Source organism: Epithele typhae (assembly GCF_022376455.1).
Source record: "Epithele typhae strain CBS 203.58 chromosome Unknown BXZ73scaffold_39, whole genome shotgun sequence".
NCBI lineage: Eukaryota > Fungi > Basidiomycota > Agaricomycetes > Polyporales > Epitheliaceae > Epithele > Epithele typhae.
Window position 1 is genome coordinate 254,476 of NW_025954230.1, and position 13,196 is coordinate 267,671.

Sequence of the window (13,196 nt, forward strand, 5' to 3'; positions counted from 1 at the left end):
CTCTCCAGGGCTCTCGCCGGCGGTCTCCCTCGTCTTGGTTATTCCGAGGCATCCATTCTCTTTTCCAACACTCTTTTACTAGATCCAGAGTATGTCACAGCCCGTTTATACCCCCCACTCCTCGCCTCCCGCCCTTCGCAACTAACATACCGGATTCCGTGTGTGATCTGCGCAGGCCACAACCCGTCCCCAGCCCCGCCCGAAGACCCTAACTCGAGGACCTCTGCATACGACATGTGAGTCTTCCTCTCTTGGTCTTCCGCCAGGGGGAGAGGATGCGTGGCCTGCTGGCCTGGATGGGACGCGGGCGGGTATCAGTGGAGACGCGGGAACATTTGGAGCTGCTGTCTGGCGGGACTGTGCCCCAGCTGGATTGTTGGGAAGTGCTTGGCTGCTGTTCGCCGGTTTCTGACGGCCATGTGCATGTCACGGTGATACGCCGCCTGCTCCCCTTCCATCTGTATCGCATTGAGGTGTTCTAATAGTGGAGGTGTGCTAATGATAGCTAGCACGCCTCCATTAGTGCCCCCGATGCGTTCGGTAGGCATGGAACTGTGCCGGCTATATTAGGGTGCTGCTCAGCCGCTGTCCGTGGGCGAGGTTGTCTGGAGCTTCACGAGCTACGGCTACAGTTTCCCTGCGCCGGCATGTCTATGCCGTCAATTTATGCCGTCCATTTCTCCAAAAGTGGTCCACTGACCTTGTGCACCCAGGTACAACCAGCATCTCGACGAGAAGGAGAATCCTTTCGATGATTTCGAACACATGAACCCACAGCCTATCCCTTTGGCCGCTCCTCGGCCTGGTTATGCCGCTCCCGTCTCTGCCCTCATGCCCCCGGCTCCCTCCGCGACTCCCGACGGTCGTATGAGCGCACAGTCGGAGATGTCGGAGTACCGGGGGGGCATGCCCGCGACTCCGCATCCTCTTCAGCCTCCGATGACTCCCATCGCTCCTGTTTTCGCCCGTCCGGCTACCGCGCAATCTCGCGATGTCAAGTTCGCGAAGTCGAATCCGATCATGCGTGGCGAAATGGAGGGCACCGTACTCCCTCGTAGGGGCCAGCAGGGTGATGATTTCTGGAAGCGCTTCAGTATGGTTGCCAAGGATGAAGCAGGGGCCCCGAAGCAAAGGTGCGTGACGATCAACAAGGTGTTTGAGCCATCACTTATCTCAAAACTACAGCATGTGGCTCAAGAAAACCCAGAGCGGGTCCACACGTCTTTCTCGGTGGGTCTGGGTTATTGGCATGACTCTCCTCATCGTGCGTTTCTTCACAAATCAACCATGAGTTATGTAGTAACATCCCCATAGGTAATTGCAGGAGCCATTGGTCTTGGCTGGTACATCGCTCACACCGACCCCACCCACGACGGCCCCACCGCTATCGGCGGTAGCGCGAATGAGAAGGCTTTGGCTACTGGATCGTCCTCCACTACTGGCTCCTCGTCTACTAGCACTTCCTTCCACGTGACTCCCACGAAGACGGTTGCCCGACGCGAAGCCAACCCCATACCGACGCCTTTGGCTATATACCCCTTGGAGGCTCGCGCGAAAGTCTCCGTTCACAAGATGCACCACAAACGCCACTCGCTCAATCACCTCGATTGATGGAAGCATTACGCTCACCGCGTCCGCACTCCTGGGACCGCACGACCCGTCTATCCTCGCTCTAGCTCGGTCGCCACGTCCCGTCCGCTCCTTACGACCCCTCTGACATCCACACGTCCTACATCTCACATCTCTACCTCCATCATCTACCCTCTATACCTTCTTGCACACGACCCGCCTCTTACCCAAGACGCCCCACCGCTGACGCCCCGTACCCTGCCGTCCTCTACCCCGTACCCATTCCCCTCCCGTACCCGGTGACCGACACCGACACTGTCACTGTCCGTAGTGCTGTGCTGTTGCAGCACGGCGACCGTGCGGTGCCGCCCGTTCGCGGCCCGCGGCGCGTCCCGTGCCCTGCTTGCTTTCTCGAGCCTAATCCTTCGCTGTTCGGATGCGCTCCCCTGCTGGATTGCTTTCGACCCCCTTTCCGCACCCGTGTACTTACTACGCTGAGACGCTTGTCCGTATATAAGTTACTCGCTCTTATCCTTGCACTTTGACTCCCTTCGCTGGTGGACGCGACGCTCCTGCCGTGAGACTGCCTCGAGAAGCCATCACCGTCCCTGGATTGTCAGGGACGTCGCCGAGAGGCAGACTGCGCGAAGCGGAATGATTTGGCTTAAAGCCGGAGGCTATACCCCTAATCGCCCTGACTGAGCCTGATTCCGAACGCAAGTTGTAGGTGTGGACATTCCAATTCCGCAGATAGCTGCTGTGTAGGCGAAGGGTGTGTTCAAACACCATGGGAGTAGTAGTTTGTTCACCTGGGGACTTCGCAAAGTCAATGACGAGGTCTGTGTGTCTATCGTCATCGAGCCGTGGAAAGGGCGAACACATCCATATAGCACAATTTAATTCTACACTTACTACCACATCGTGTCTGGCACATCGAGTCCCACCCCTTCTGTCCAAGACTCGTCGCGCTCTACGCACTCCTACGCCGGCGCCCCAAACACGCCCTTGCTGTTCGTCAACTCTGCCCCAAGCTTGTACCCCATTACGCGATCCCAGTCGATCTTCGAGCGCGTCATCGGCAGCGCACGGCGGAGGCCCTTGAACGTCTTCTCGCCCATCTCCGCGTACGCGTCCGTGAGCCCGGTCTGGTAGCGGCTTTCCTCGGCCTCGACGAGTGCGAGGACCTTGCTTGCGGCACTCGCGCCGCCCGAGGGGACGATCGCGGGCGGGAGAGGGGTCGAGATGGTGTACGTGGTGGAGAGTTGGACGTTGCCTTGCTCGTAGTAGTGCACGTTCACGAGGATCTTGCCCTGGACGGTCTTAGCGGCGGTGTCGATGACATATTCCGAGCGCCAGCGACCGGACCTGGAAATTACAAGTCAGTGGACAATGGGAACAGGAGGGAGGAGGGGGGATTGTAGGAGGGGCTGCACGCGCATGAAGGTCCGTCGTGGGTAGTAACGCACCAGAAGTTGTTAGGGTTGTACTTGTTGGCTACGATCTGGATGGTGAAGCGATCCCCTGAGTTTGGTGTCGCAAATACGGATACGACACCGTCGTGGTAATGTGCGTGGAGATAGTCCAAAGATGCTTTCTCCAATGCAGCACTAAGACCGCACCTTGAGCTAAGTACTGAAATGTAAGGCCATGGCAGCATACCGGAACGGTTCTGATTCCTCGCTCGGCTCCACCGGCTCGGGGTCAGAAGTTTCCTACATAGGAGGGATAGTGAGAAGAAGATACGATTGGGGGAATAGTGAACAGAGATTACAGCAAACGCACCAGGCTAAGATGATCGAATCGGAAACTTGTTCGTGACCGGGGATCCCAATACCTGTCTGGCCCTTCTTCCTCATCAGCTGAGCTGCCTATCCTCGCTGCCTCACTGATGATTGACTTTGTACGGCGACGCGCAATAACAGATAAAAATCACACCGATACGATTTCACTATCAGCAGGTGTCCAGCAGTTATACAAGGATGAGACTCACTTGGTGTTGGTGCCCGGGTACCTCAGCGGTCGTGAATTGTGTTACATTGTACTCCCGTAGAGCCGGAAGCACGCCCTCCTGCAGCTGATCGTCATCCGAGATGATGTTCCGCACGTCTGCCACGTTCAGGGGCTCAAGTTTAGCGGGCTTATAGAGAGGACCGCGCGAGGAGGCACTAAAGGACTCACCATTGAGCACATCGTTGATCTCGCCTGGGGGTGACTGGAGAAGGAACTTGGAAGCGGCCTCAATGCGCTCAGCAGGGTCCATGTCGGCGCGACGACGTAGGGAGTTGTAAGTGTGGTATCTGAACGCAACAAGGTGGTAACAAGCAAGGTGCCCGCGACACCGCGTACCAGCGCGTACCAGTTCGCCAGTCGGAGGGCGGCCCGTCCACTCTCCAGCCGCCTACGCTCCATCTTCCCCGCAACACTCATGTACTCGCGCAAACATGCAAGCATCCGAGCGTCAAAGCTTTCAACTTCAAGCTGGCGGAACTAGCCCGAGAGTCCTGTGCCACATCCTCCGCAGGCGGCATGTTGGTGAGTTACCTTTCACATAGTCTTGCACGTTCCCTACTGGATGAAGAACGACACTCAAGGAATCGGGTGCATAGTGTATCGAAGTACGACTTGCTACATCCTTGGCCCGCGCCATTGAATGACATGCCAGCCTCACGCTTCGTTTTGGCAGCGGCTGCCTTCATGCTACCCTCCCGTCAGCCCCAGGGAAGACTTTGAAAAGCCGGGCACACGCACGAGAAGACTTCGTCGACTTCTCCTCTCTCCTCCCAACATCGCCATGCACGGGCTCCTCAACTCAGTCCTTTTTGCCGTCCTCTGCGGCTCAGTTTCCTCCGCCCCCGCTCGCGACCCGTCCACCCTCTCGCGGCGCGACGCAGCAACGCACACTGACGGGAGCCCAGCGTCCCCAAGTCCAACGGTCCGATTGGCCAGCGACGATCCGAACTTCGTGCTGTGGAACGAGGCCTCGGCGGCGGACCCGCAGCCGGAACGAGGCGGTCTGGGGGCGACCATTATGGGGCCACAGGACACGGCGATTGACCGCCAGAACCCGTCAATACTGGCGCCGCCTACCACGGACTCGGGGACTGTGTAAGACCTCATTCGCTCTCGAGTCGAAAGTGCAGACACTGAGGTAGTGGCGCGTTCGTTTGCATCGCTGTTAGTGGCAATGCCAAGTGGCCTTTCAGTCTTAGCAAGATGCAACTCAACACGGGTGGATGGGTCCGTCAACAGAACGGTGCGTTAGTTCACCACCGTTTTTTCAAGTTTTATCTCATAACCGGGTCGCAATTCAGTGCAACAAATGCCTCTTGCTACAGGTAAGTCATTGTCGGAGCTACCAACCCCCGCGGACAATAACGGTTGCTTCGCATAGCAATGGCTGGCGTCAACATGCGTCTCGAAGCAGGCGCAATTCGCGAGCTTCATTGGCACCACACTGCTGAGGTACGTGCTTCGCTCTCATATAGTTGTCGCCGCTGAAGCAGATTTTTTACTAGTGGGCTTATGTTATCAAAGTAAGTCCTCGTCGAACTCACCTTGGGAGTTGATCTCATGTTGCGAACGTCTCCAGGGTTCCACGCAGATAACCTCCGTCGACTCGCAAGGACGAAACTATGTCGCCACCGTCAAAGAAGGGGATCTTTGGTACTTCCCACCCGGCATACCACACTCGCTCCAAGCCACCGATGACTCTCCCGAGGGCACAGAGTTCCTTTTGGTGAGTCATCGTCAGCGTATATATGGCTTAACAGGACCCCCCTAACTTACCTGCCTACATAGGTTTTCCCTGAAGGCAGCTTCAGCGATGGCAATACCTTCCTGGTGCGCAGGACCTTCACTCGCGCCCAAAATACCTTGTCTGATCCCTTGCCCACAGCTCACCGACTGGCTGGCACATCTGCCCAAGGAAGTTATCGCGAAGAACTTCCAAGACGACATTTCCGAGTGGGACCATATCCCTGGCGAGCAGCTCTACATCTTCCCCGGAACCGCACCCCCAGACGACCTGCAGCCCCCAGTGAGCCCGCAGGGGACGGTTCCGGAGCCGTTTTCCTTCGAGTTCTCCAAGCTCCCCGCCAAGCACTACTCGGGCGGGACGGTGAAGATCGCCGACTCGACCGTCTTCAACGTAGCCACCCAGGTGGCCGTCGCGGAGGTCACCGTCGAGCCCGGCGCGATGCGCGAGCTGCACTGGCACCCCACGCAAGCCGAGTGGGGCTACTTCCTGTGCGTCGCCCACACCCTCCGAATATCCTCCTTCCTCAGTGCTGACTGCGCCGACTGCGCAGGGAGGGCAGCGCGCGCGTGACGCTGTTCGCGGCGAACGGCGTCGCGCAGACGTTCGACTACCAGCCGGGCGACGTCAGCTACGTGCCGACGTCGTTCGGCCACTACGTCGAGAACACGGGGAACACGACCCTGCGCTTTCTCGAGGTCTTCAACACCGACGTCTTCGAGGACGTCTCGCTCGCGCAGTGGCTCGCGCTCACGCCGCCCGCGCTCGTCAAGCAGCACCTGCACCTGTCGGACAGCACGATCGCACGGCTGAGCAAGACGAAGGGCGTCGTTGTGGCGGGCAAGCCGCACTACCCGGCCCCCATGGATTAGTGGGTGAGCTGGGAAAGGATGTGTCTATTGTACGTAGCAGGTGGTAGCGATTCTTTTCAGCGAGGTGCATATAAAAACATTTTCTACGATCAAAGTGAGTGAGGGAGCGATACACAAAGATAAGGATACAACAGCTGCAGGCTACAGAGGGGGACTCTTTACAGCTACAGGTCCTCGAGAGTACAACAGACATGCCCGGTGGGTGTAGGGGTATGGCGAAAAGTAAGCCCGTGATTTCCAGGATCATAAGAACTATAACATGCGGCTTCAGCATGGTCAGCCTTGATCGATTGGTGATTGTCTTACCGTGATACATGTCAACCGGCGACCACCTCAATCAGCACGGGAGGTCCCTGAGGATTGGTGACCCAGACGGTAATTCGTTTGAGGTTGGTGTTTTGCCGAAGCAAGCGGTGGAGGTGCGCCTCGACGTCAACGTCCTTCGGGATCCCACCCCATTCGTCCGGCTCGCGAAGAGGGACTGTGGCTGCAAGTGGTCGAGTTGACGGGCGACTTCGTACGACGCATCCTTGGTTCAGGAAGGAGGAGTCGAACTCGATCTGAAGATCCTCCAGCTTCCGTAGGTACGTAATGTACGTGGTACGTGCCTGTTCACCTGCGTCAAAACGTACGAAATATGCGTGTACAAAATGGGGCTCACCAGAATATGGTCGACGTCTCTGTTGATTGCTTCCTCGTCACTCATGAAGATGATGTGAAGCGATAGAGAGACGAGTCGGTCCCAGGTACGGCGTGTGTTGAAGAACGCCTGGTGGAGGTGGAGGTGGTCGTATGTGTCGTCACAGATCCGGAGAGCGAGATGGGAAGGTACGGCTTCTTGAAGGACGAGCGGTAGCATGCCGAAGTGGACTTGCGAATCGTCATCGTCGTTGAGACGGAGGTCGGCTATCGGACATTGCAGTCCGAGCACGTAGAGGACAGCGATGGGACCGTCATAGACACGTAGACGCGGCCAAGTTCCCCAATGCTCCTGGTTCGACATGTTCCTCGCCCGAGTGTGATCCATCTGTGCGAGTCCCATCTCCGCGTCCATCGTCGCCGAGTCTTCCATGTTGTCATAGTCCAGGTGGAGGAACTGAAGGTTGGGGAATGCGTGGACGTAACGCTCGACATGGTAGTCCGGTATGTACTGCAACCGCAGAGTCGTCAGACAGTGATAAACGGGCGCATCGGGTGGGATCGTCACGTCTCCGAGGACGCATTCTTCTAGGGTATCTGTGTGGTTCTGAAGGAGTAACAGCGGGTTGGTGTCGGGACCCGATAGGCCAGGAACGTGATAGTGCCACATCGTCACCAATGAGGTCCGACGGAGGTGCACTGGGAGTGATGTCACTAAACGCGATGAGGCATTACCGGCGGAAAAAAGGCGCAACTCCTGTAAATTCGAAAGCTGCACGACTAAAGGGTAGATGGACGGAGTCATCTCTAGAATTTCCTCGACGTTGTGAATGGCCAACCGAAGGAGACGGTTGGGATGGTTGGTGACGGCGGTGAGCAGGGCAACCGTTGAGTGTAACCCATCTGAGGCTTTGGCTGTATCATTGTCCATGGAGTCGAACGAAGCGATGACAAGTCCCCGAAGAGACCAGACCCGGTATGTGGGATCCGCTTGAACGAAGTGGAGGAACGAGCTGATCTTGGCGGGGCGTTCTAGGTTGAGGATTACGTCTTCTTTGAGAATATACCGAATCACTTCATGACGATAATCGCGACATGTTTTCCTGAACGTGAACAGAGTGGATCTGTCCGAGAAGGACCAGATTATATGCATGACGTCGAAATTCAACGTCACGGTGGATTCCATCTGTACGTCGGTTCAGCATACTAGCGGGTCAATCCCGTGCCACTTACCTCGATCTCTTGGGCTGGGTAGAAGTTTGGTGCTTGTCATGCGAACGCCATGGTAGGTTTTGAAGGTTGGGAGGTGGCCAACAGGACGTAAACACCTTTGGTCGTTTGTATTGTTGTCGAGGGCCAGTCACGGCGCCAGAGCTCGTCTCAAGCGATCGTGTCGAATCGAGGATGCGGAGAGCCCGGCCCTCGACTACAGCAGGAAGAAGTCGAGTCTCTGAGAAGAATCTGCGGCATTAGAAAGAGTGCATGGGGTCTTATATATGTAGCCTCCAGTCAGGGCGAGCGCGCCGGGCTTAGCGAGGTCGAGCCTCGAGGTGTGCCATGTGGTCTGTGACAGTAATCATGTGCAAAGTAACACCGCGTCTGTCACGCAGACTCGTGTCAATCGACGCGTCTCAATTTTGACTTCCACCACAACCGCCACTACGTCCACTGCGGCATATAGCCACTCTTCTCATCCCGGTGGATATAATATGAGCGTTAGTAAGGGTAATTGCGCATACGAACTCGTAGGACTTATTCGTGTTATATTCCAGCGCCCATCGGAGACGTGGACGAAACGCTGCCCCTTTCACGACACCGAAGCATGCGCCTACATCGGCGTCTCCGACACCGAGGCTGCATGCGCACAAGTAGTCGGAACCCATGTGTCCAACATGCATAGCCAGACTACGTCGATATGGTATGGAGGTGAGCATCTTTCGTGCATTGCACGCGGATGAAGCTTTGCAGTGCTGATTGGCTGATGGGGTCTCGCCGACCGCAGCTACCCAGGTCAACATTCACAGGGACCTGAAGACAAAACTCATGGCATGTCCGTGCGGCGACTACAGTCATAGAAACTCTGCCCGCGTTCGGCAACACGCTGCGAACACCCACAAGCGCTCAGGCGGACAGCGAAGCTCAAACCCGACGCGCCCGGAGTTCCCCGACCTCCCGATTAGAGCCTCGACATCGCGACCGGCCAAGCGCCCGGCGACGACCGATGATCCAGCACAACGCAATGCATCCACGCCGCGAGCGTCGACACGATCGATGGCTAGCGTCTCAAAACCCCGCGGTTCAAGTGGCTCTACTTTGAGCGGTGCCGCCCGAAACCTCCTGTTGTCCGCCGGGACGAGGGATTCGAAGGCTGACCAGTCTTCTTCCTTGCCCTCCAAGATCGCCACAGGCCCGAAGGTCGAACCAGGTACGTGGTTTATGACGAGGTTCACGTCCGATCGATGAGGCGAACGAGAGCACAGATCCAGCGAAACCAGCTATCAAGCGGGAGTGCACCTCTTGTGGGGTCTCTCTTCCCTCCGCCAAGGGAATATGTATCGCTTGTAGCCTCAAGAGGGGCGGCAGTCGCTCTTCAGGAGAGCTTGGTCTGACCAAGGTTGCTAGCTCTTCCAAGGGGCCGCACCCCGTGGCTACCTCGTTTCGGGCCCACGCCAGTTCATTGTCGAAAGTGTCACGGGAGGCCGTCAACAAATCTTCGTCTGCACTCAAGAAGGCATCGCAACGCTTGTCAGACGATGTGGAACCGTCTCGTGCGCTGCCCCGGGCTCATGTACCACCCTCTTCGACGGCTGGCCACGCAAAGAAGCCATCTGTTCCGCGACCTGCGTTCACTCCCAAGCCCATCGAAAACAACGACTACGATGACGACAGCATGGACGTGGACGACTCGTCCAACCATTTCTTACCACCCCCCGTTTTCTACCCACCCTCTTCATCTGCGAAGACATACACGGACTGCGAATCCTGTCAGCGTGTAATCTCAATTGCCCTCTTGAACAATGGCCTGTGCAGCTCGTGCAGCGTCCCATCGCAAACCACGGCGGTGAAGACCTCGACTGGTAAAGCGCGCAAACCACGCATGACGAAGGCTCGCCGCGAAGAAAAGTTCCGCGACTGGCTCGTGGACTGGACTCGTGCGTACCGTGCGCGCAAAGCCCTCGCGCAAAAGGCATCTGCCGACGCCGTCACCTTCGACCATACTGTCAAGCACCCCAAATACGGAGTGCGTGAAAGGTTCTGTCTTAACGCGAACGGGTACGAGCGCGGCTTCTCCAACTACTGGCGCGTGGACCGCATGATAAAGGCAGGCGGGAGGACGTACCAGACCGTGGACGCGTTTCTCGCCGCTCTCCGCAATGAGCTGGCGGACCACGCCGCGCAGCGTGTCGTGCGCGCCGGCATCGGAAAGCGCGTCCGCGTCCTCGACTTCACAGCGCGCTATGCGATTGTGGCCCAACCGCGGATCGACGCGACTGGAAGGATTAACCGTGTCTCGCAGTTGCTGAGGGAGGCAGGGCTCGAGTGAGTACTGGTATCACAGTCGGTCTCACATGTCGCGCCTGACTCTCTCGTCACAGTATCCCGCCCGACGACGACGATAGCGTGGGCAGCTACACGTTCTGTTACCAAAATGTGCCCAAGGGAAATGAAGGACTTAACGACGTCGTCTACAAGTATCCGTGCCCATGCGGCGGGAAGCGCAGCTCCAAAGACAAGATGCGGGAGCGCGAGGAGTATGAACGTCCGGACGCGGAGCACGCTGGAGTGTGTGGAGGTACCGTTATGCTTCTCGTGGGTCCGGACATTATCCTACGTGAGGTCCGTGGTCAGAGTGTCGCATTGGACATTGTGCATTAGACAACACGGAAAGTGCGGATTGGAACGCGACACGTTTCGCCACATCCGCCTGATACCTACACACATGGCTTAATGCTTTACTTTACCGATCCCTCTCCTGCTACATAGTATACAAAGCAAGTCCTCTTCGTACTCTAGTTGTCTACGTTGTTCCATAAATCCATTTACAGATGACTTCCATCCAGTATGGATCATGTGACACGCGTCTGCGCGCGACGCGGTGGTGACACGTCTACAGATGCACGCCGGGGCCCACGATTCACCCGCGAGAACCTCATGCTGGACCACTACCTCCGCAGAAGCACCGCAGGCACTCCTCGTCTGCCTCCTCTCCACTGCCACCGATAGCCCCAACACCCGTTAGCAGACCACGACGCCATGGCGCAAGATTCCGCCGTTCGTCCTCGTGCCCTCCCCCGCGTTCTCTTCGTCGCCCTTGCCCCAATAGCGGCATGGTTCCTCCTCCGCCCACTCCTGGAACCCGCGCCCTCTGTACCTGCCCTGTATGCCGCCGTCGGATTCTCAATATTTGCCTTTCTGGGCTCGCTTTACCTCGTTCCCGCCCTCGGACCGACTTTCATTCGCGCAAATCTCAGGGGAAGAGATCTCTTGAAGACATACGATGACCCTATGTGCGTATATGCGGCCGGTGTAGCGTATCCATCTACTCACCACTAGAGTATGTGCAGCCCGGAGAGCTTGGGTCTCGTTTGCGCCTCGATCTATATCGTCTGTCTTATCCTCTTCACCCCGTACGCGTTCTCGGAGTCCATCAAGACGTATGACGAGTCTTCAATGCGCGGACGAGAAGGGCTTGTGGTCGATGAGTTTCCCCACCACCAGGTATGTACTTCCCCTCGTTTCACCTCCGGAGAAACACTCACAGTCTGCAAGCTAGCAATCTATCTCTCGTCCATCCTCTCCCTCCTCATGGCGACGATGCTTGGGTTCCTCGATGATGTCTTTGACATCCGGTGGCGGCACAAACTACCGATACCCATCATTGCATCCATCCCTCTTCTCATCGTTTACTACTCGGAGCGGGGGTCCACCGATATCGTTGTTCCGATACCACTTCGATGGATCTTTGGCACTCTCCTCCACCTAGGTAAGCCCATCCCTGCGTGTATCTTCTTATTTCTCCCGTGCCACGGGCTCAACGGCACATACACAGGACCATTGTACTACCTGTATATGTCGCTCCTCAGCACATTCTGTACGAACAGCATCAACATCCTCGCAGGAATCAACGGTTCAGAAGTCTCACAAGCCATCGTGATTGCGGTGTCGGTAATCCTCAACGACCTCCTCTTCCTCCCCTGGCCCGTCGGTTTCCGCATACCTCTGCCTCTGCACGTCACAGATGGTCTCAAGGTTGGCGGAGCATGGAGTGCCGGGATGGCCTATGGAAGTCGGGTTTTGGTTGAGCGGCACTTGCTGAGTCTGTACTTCATGCTTCCATTGCTCGGCGTGTGCCTAGGCTTCCTATACCACAATTGGTGTGTCCGCTGCGTAATTACGCACCCCGTATCCCCGCTCATTCTGAAGCTTGGCAGGTACCCGGCGCGGGCGTTTCCAGGCGACACGCTCTGCTATGTGACAGGAATGGCATTTGCAGTCGTCGGAATTCAAGCGCATTACTCCAAGACGCTCCTGCTGTTCTTTCTCCCCCAGATCTTCAACTTTGTGCTCTCCTGTCCCCAGCTGTTTGGGCTCGTACCGTGTCCCCGACACCGCGTTCCGAGGTGCGTTCCTAGTTCCCCACGGGACCGCGAGCGACCGAGAGCCGACCCGTTCGTGTTCCGTTCCCTGCTCCGTCACAGGTTCGACTCGGAAATACACCTCCTCCACCCATCACGCGCGGAGTTCAAAGAGAAGCGCCCTTCCGCACTCTCCTCCGCGATTCTCCGCGTGCTCGCTGCGCTCGGGCTGGTCGAGCTCGCGTTCGACGAGCAAACGGGCGCGATCGCAAGCACGACGAACCTGACGATCCTCAACGTCTTCCTGCTCCGACTGGGGCCGATGCGCGAGGACAGCCTCACACGGGTGCTAATTTCGACGCAGGTGTGTGGAGCTCCTTCTCTCTTCCGTCGAGCCCGGCGCGATTCCGACCGAGCACGCGACCACGGCGCTCCCCGCCGCCTGTGCTTTTGGCCCGCGCGTGTTATGAGCTCCGCGGCTGGGATCGAGCCGACTGGGCCGGTCTCGTGAATCATTGAGCGGGCGCTAATGAATTGCTGGGCAGGTGTGCGGGAGCCTGGTGGCGTTCTTCGTTAGGTATGGCCTCGCGGGGCTGGTGTATGACGGGAACAGACGGTAGACGCAATAGAAAATCAGACCTGTGCGATGTTTCTGACCGTGTTTCCCCGCGTGCTCACATGGTGTGTCCCCAAACAGCGACTGTTTCCGCAAGAGAGGTGGGGGGGTCCCATCGCACGCGGCGCTTGGGGCGTACCGCCGCAACTGCGGGAGCGCAGGCAAATTGA

At 57.3% G+C, this 13,196-nt stretch overlaps 5 protein-coding genes across 5 annotated transcripts; 3 read left to right on the top strand and 2 right to left on the bottom strand.

The window, feature by feature from the left end:
- Positions 1-647: 647 nt before the first annotated feature.
- Positions 648-1,611, top strand: BXZ73DRAFT_103303 (uncharacterized protein; the record flags this gene model as incomplete). The annotated part of the gene is made up of 4 exons (XM_048015540.1): positions 648-658; positions 714-1,133; positions 1,186-1,264; positions 1,315-1,611. 4 exons carry the CDS (start codon positions 648-650, stop codon positions 1,609-1,611), a joined length of 807 nt encoding a protein of 268 aa, XP_047875946.1.
- Positions 1,612-2,549: 938 nt separating this feature from the next.
- On the bottom strand, positions 2,550-3,829 carry BXZ73DRAFT_49984 (F-actin-capping protein subunit alpha; the record flags this gene model as incomplete). Its single annotated transcript, XM_048020356.1, has 6 exons — positions 2,550-2,934; positions 3,036-3,176; positions 3,229-3,281; positions 3,352-3,465; positions 3,560-3,675; positions 3,748-3,829. The coding sequence occupies 6 exons, from the start codon at positions 3,827-3,829 to the stop codon at positions 2,550-2,552; spliced, it is 891 nt and encodes a 296-aa protein (XP_047875947.1).
- Positions 3,830-4,360: 531 nt separating this feature from the next.
- Positions 4,361-6,195, top strand: BXZ73DRAFT_49999 (oxalate decarboxylase; the record flags this gene model as incomplete). Its single annotated transcript, XM_048020358.1, has 9 exons — positions 4,361-4,674; positions 4,749-4,822; positions 4,881-4,904; positions 4,961-5,031; positions 5,085-5,102; positions 5,159-5,305; positions 5,368-5,409; positions 5,465-5,814; positions 5,877-6,195. 9 exons carry the CDS (start codon positions 4,361-4,363, stop codon positions 6,193-6,195), a joined length of 1,359 nt encoding a protein of 452 aa, XP_047875948.1.
- Positions 6,196-7,000: 805 nt separating this feature from the next.
- Positions 7,001-8,002, bottom strand: BXZ73DRAFT_12430 (uncharacterized protein; the record flags this gene model as incomplete). Its single annotated transcript, XM_048017467.1, has 1 exon — positions 7,001-8,002. A coding segment is annotated over one exon (1,002 nt), but the record flags the coding sequence as incomplete, so codon positions are not given.
- Positions 8,003-11,088: 3,086 nt separating this feature from the next.
- Positions 11,089-13,030, top strand: BXZ73DRAFT_91134 (N-acetylglucosaminephosphotransferase; the record flags this gene model as incomplete). The annotated part of the gene is made up of 7 exons (XM_048025876.1): positions 11,089-11,342; positions 11,400-11,553; positions 11,605-11,818; positions 11,885-12,209; positions 12,267-12,455; positions 12,534-12,774; positions 12,956-13,030. The coding sequence occupies 7 exons, from the start codon at positions 11,089-11,091 to the stop codon at positions 13,028-13,030; spliced, it is 1,452 nt and encodes a 483-aa protein (XP_047875950.1).
- Between the last annotated feature and the right edge of the window lie 166 nt (positions 13,031-13,196).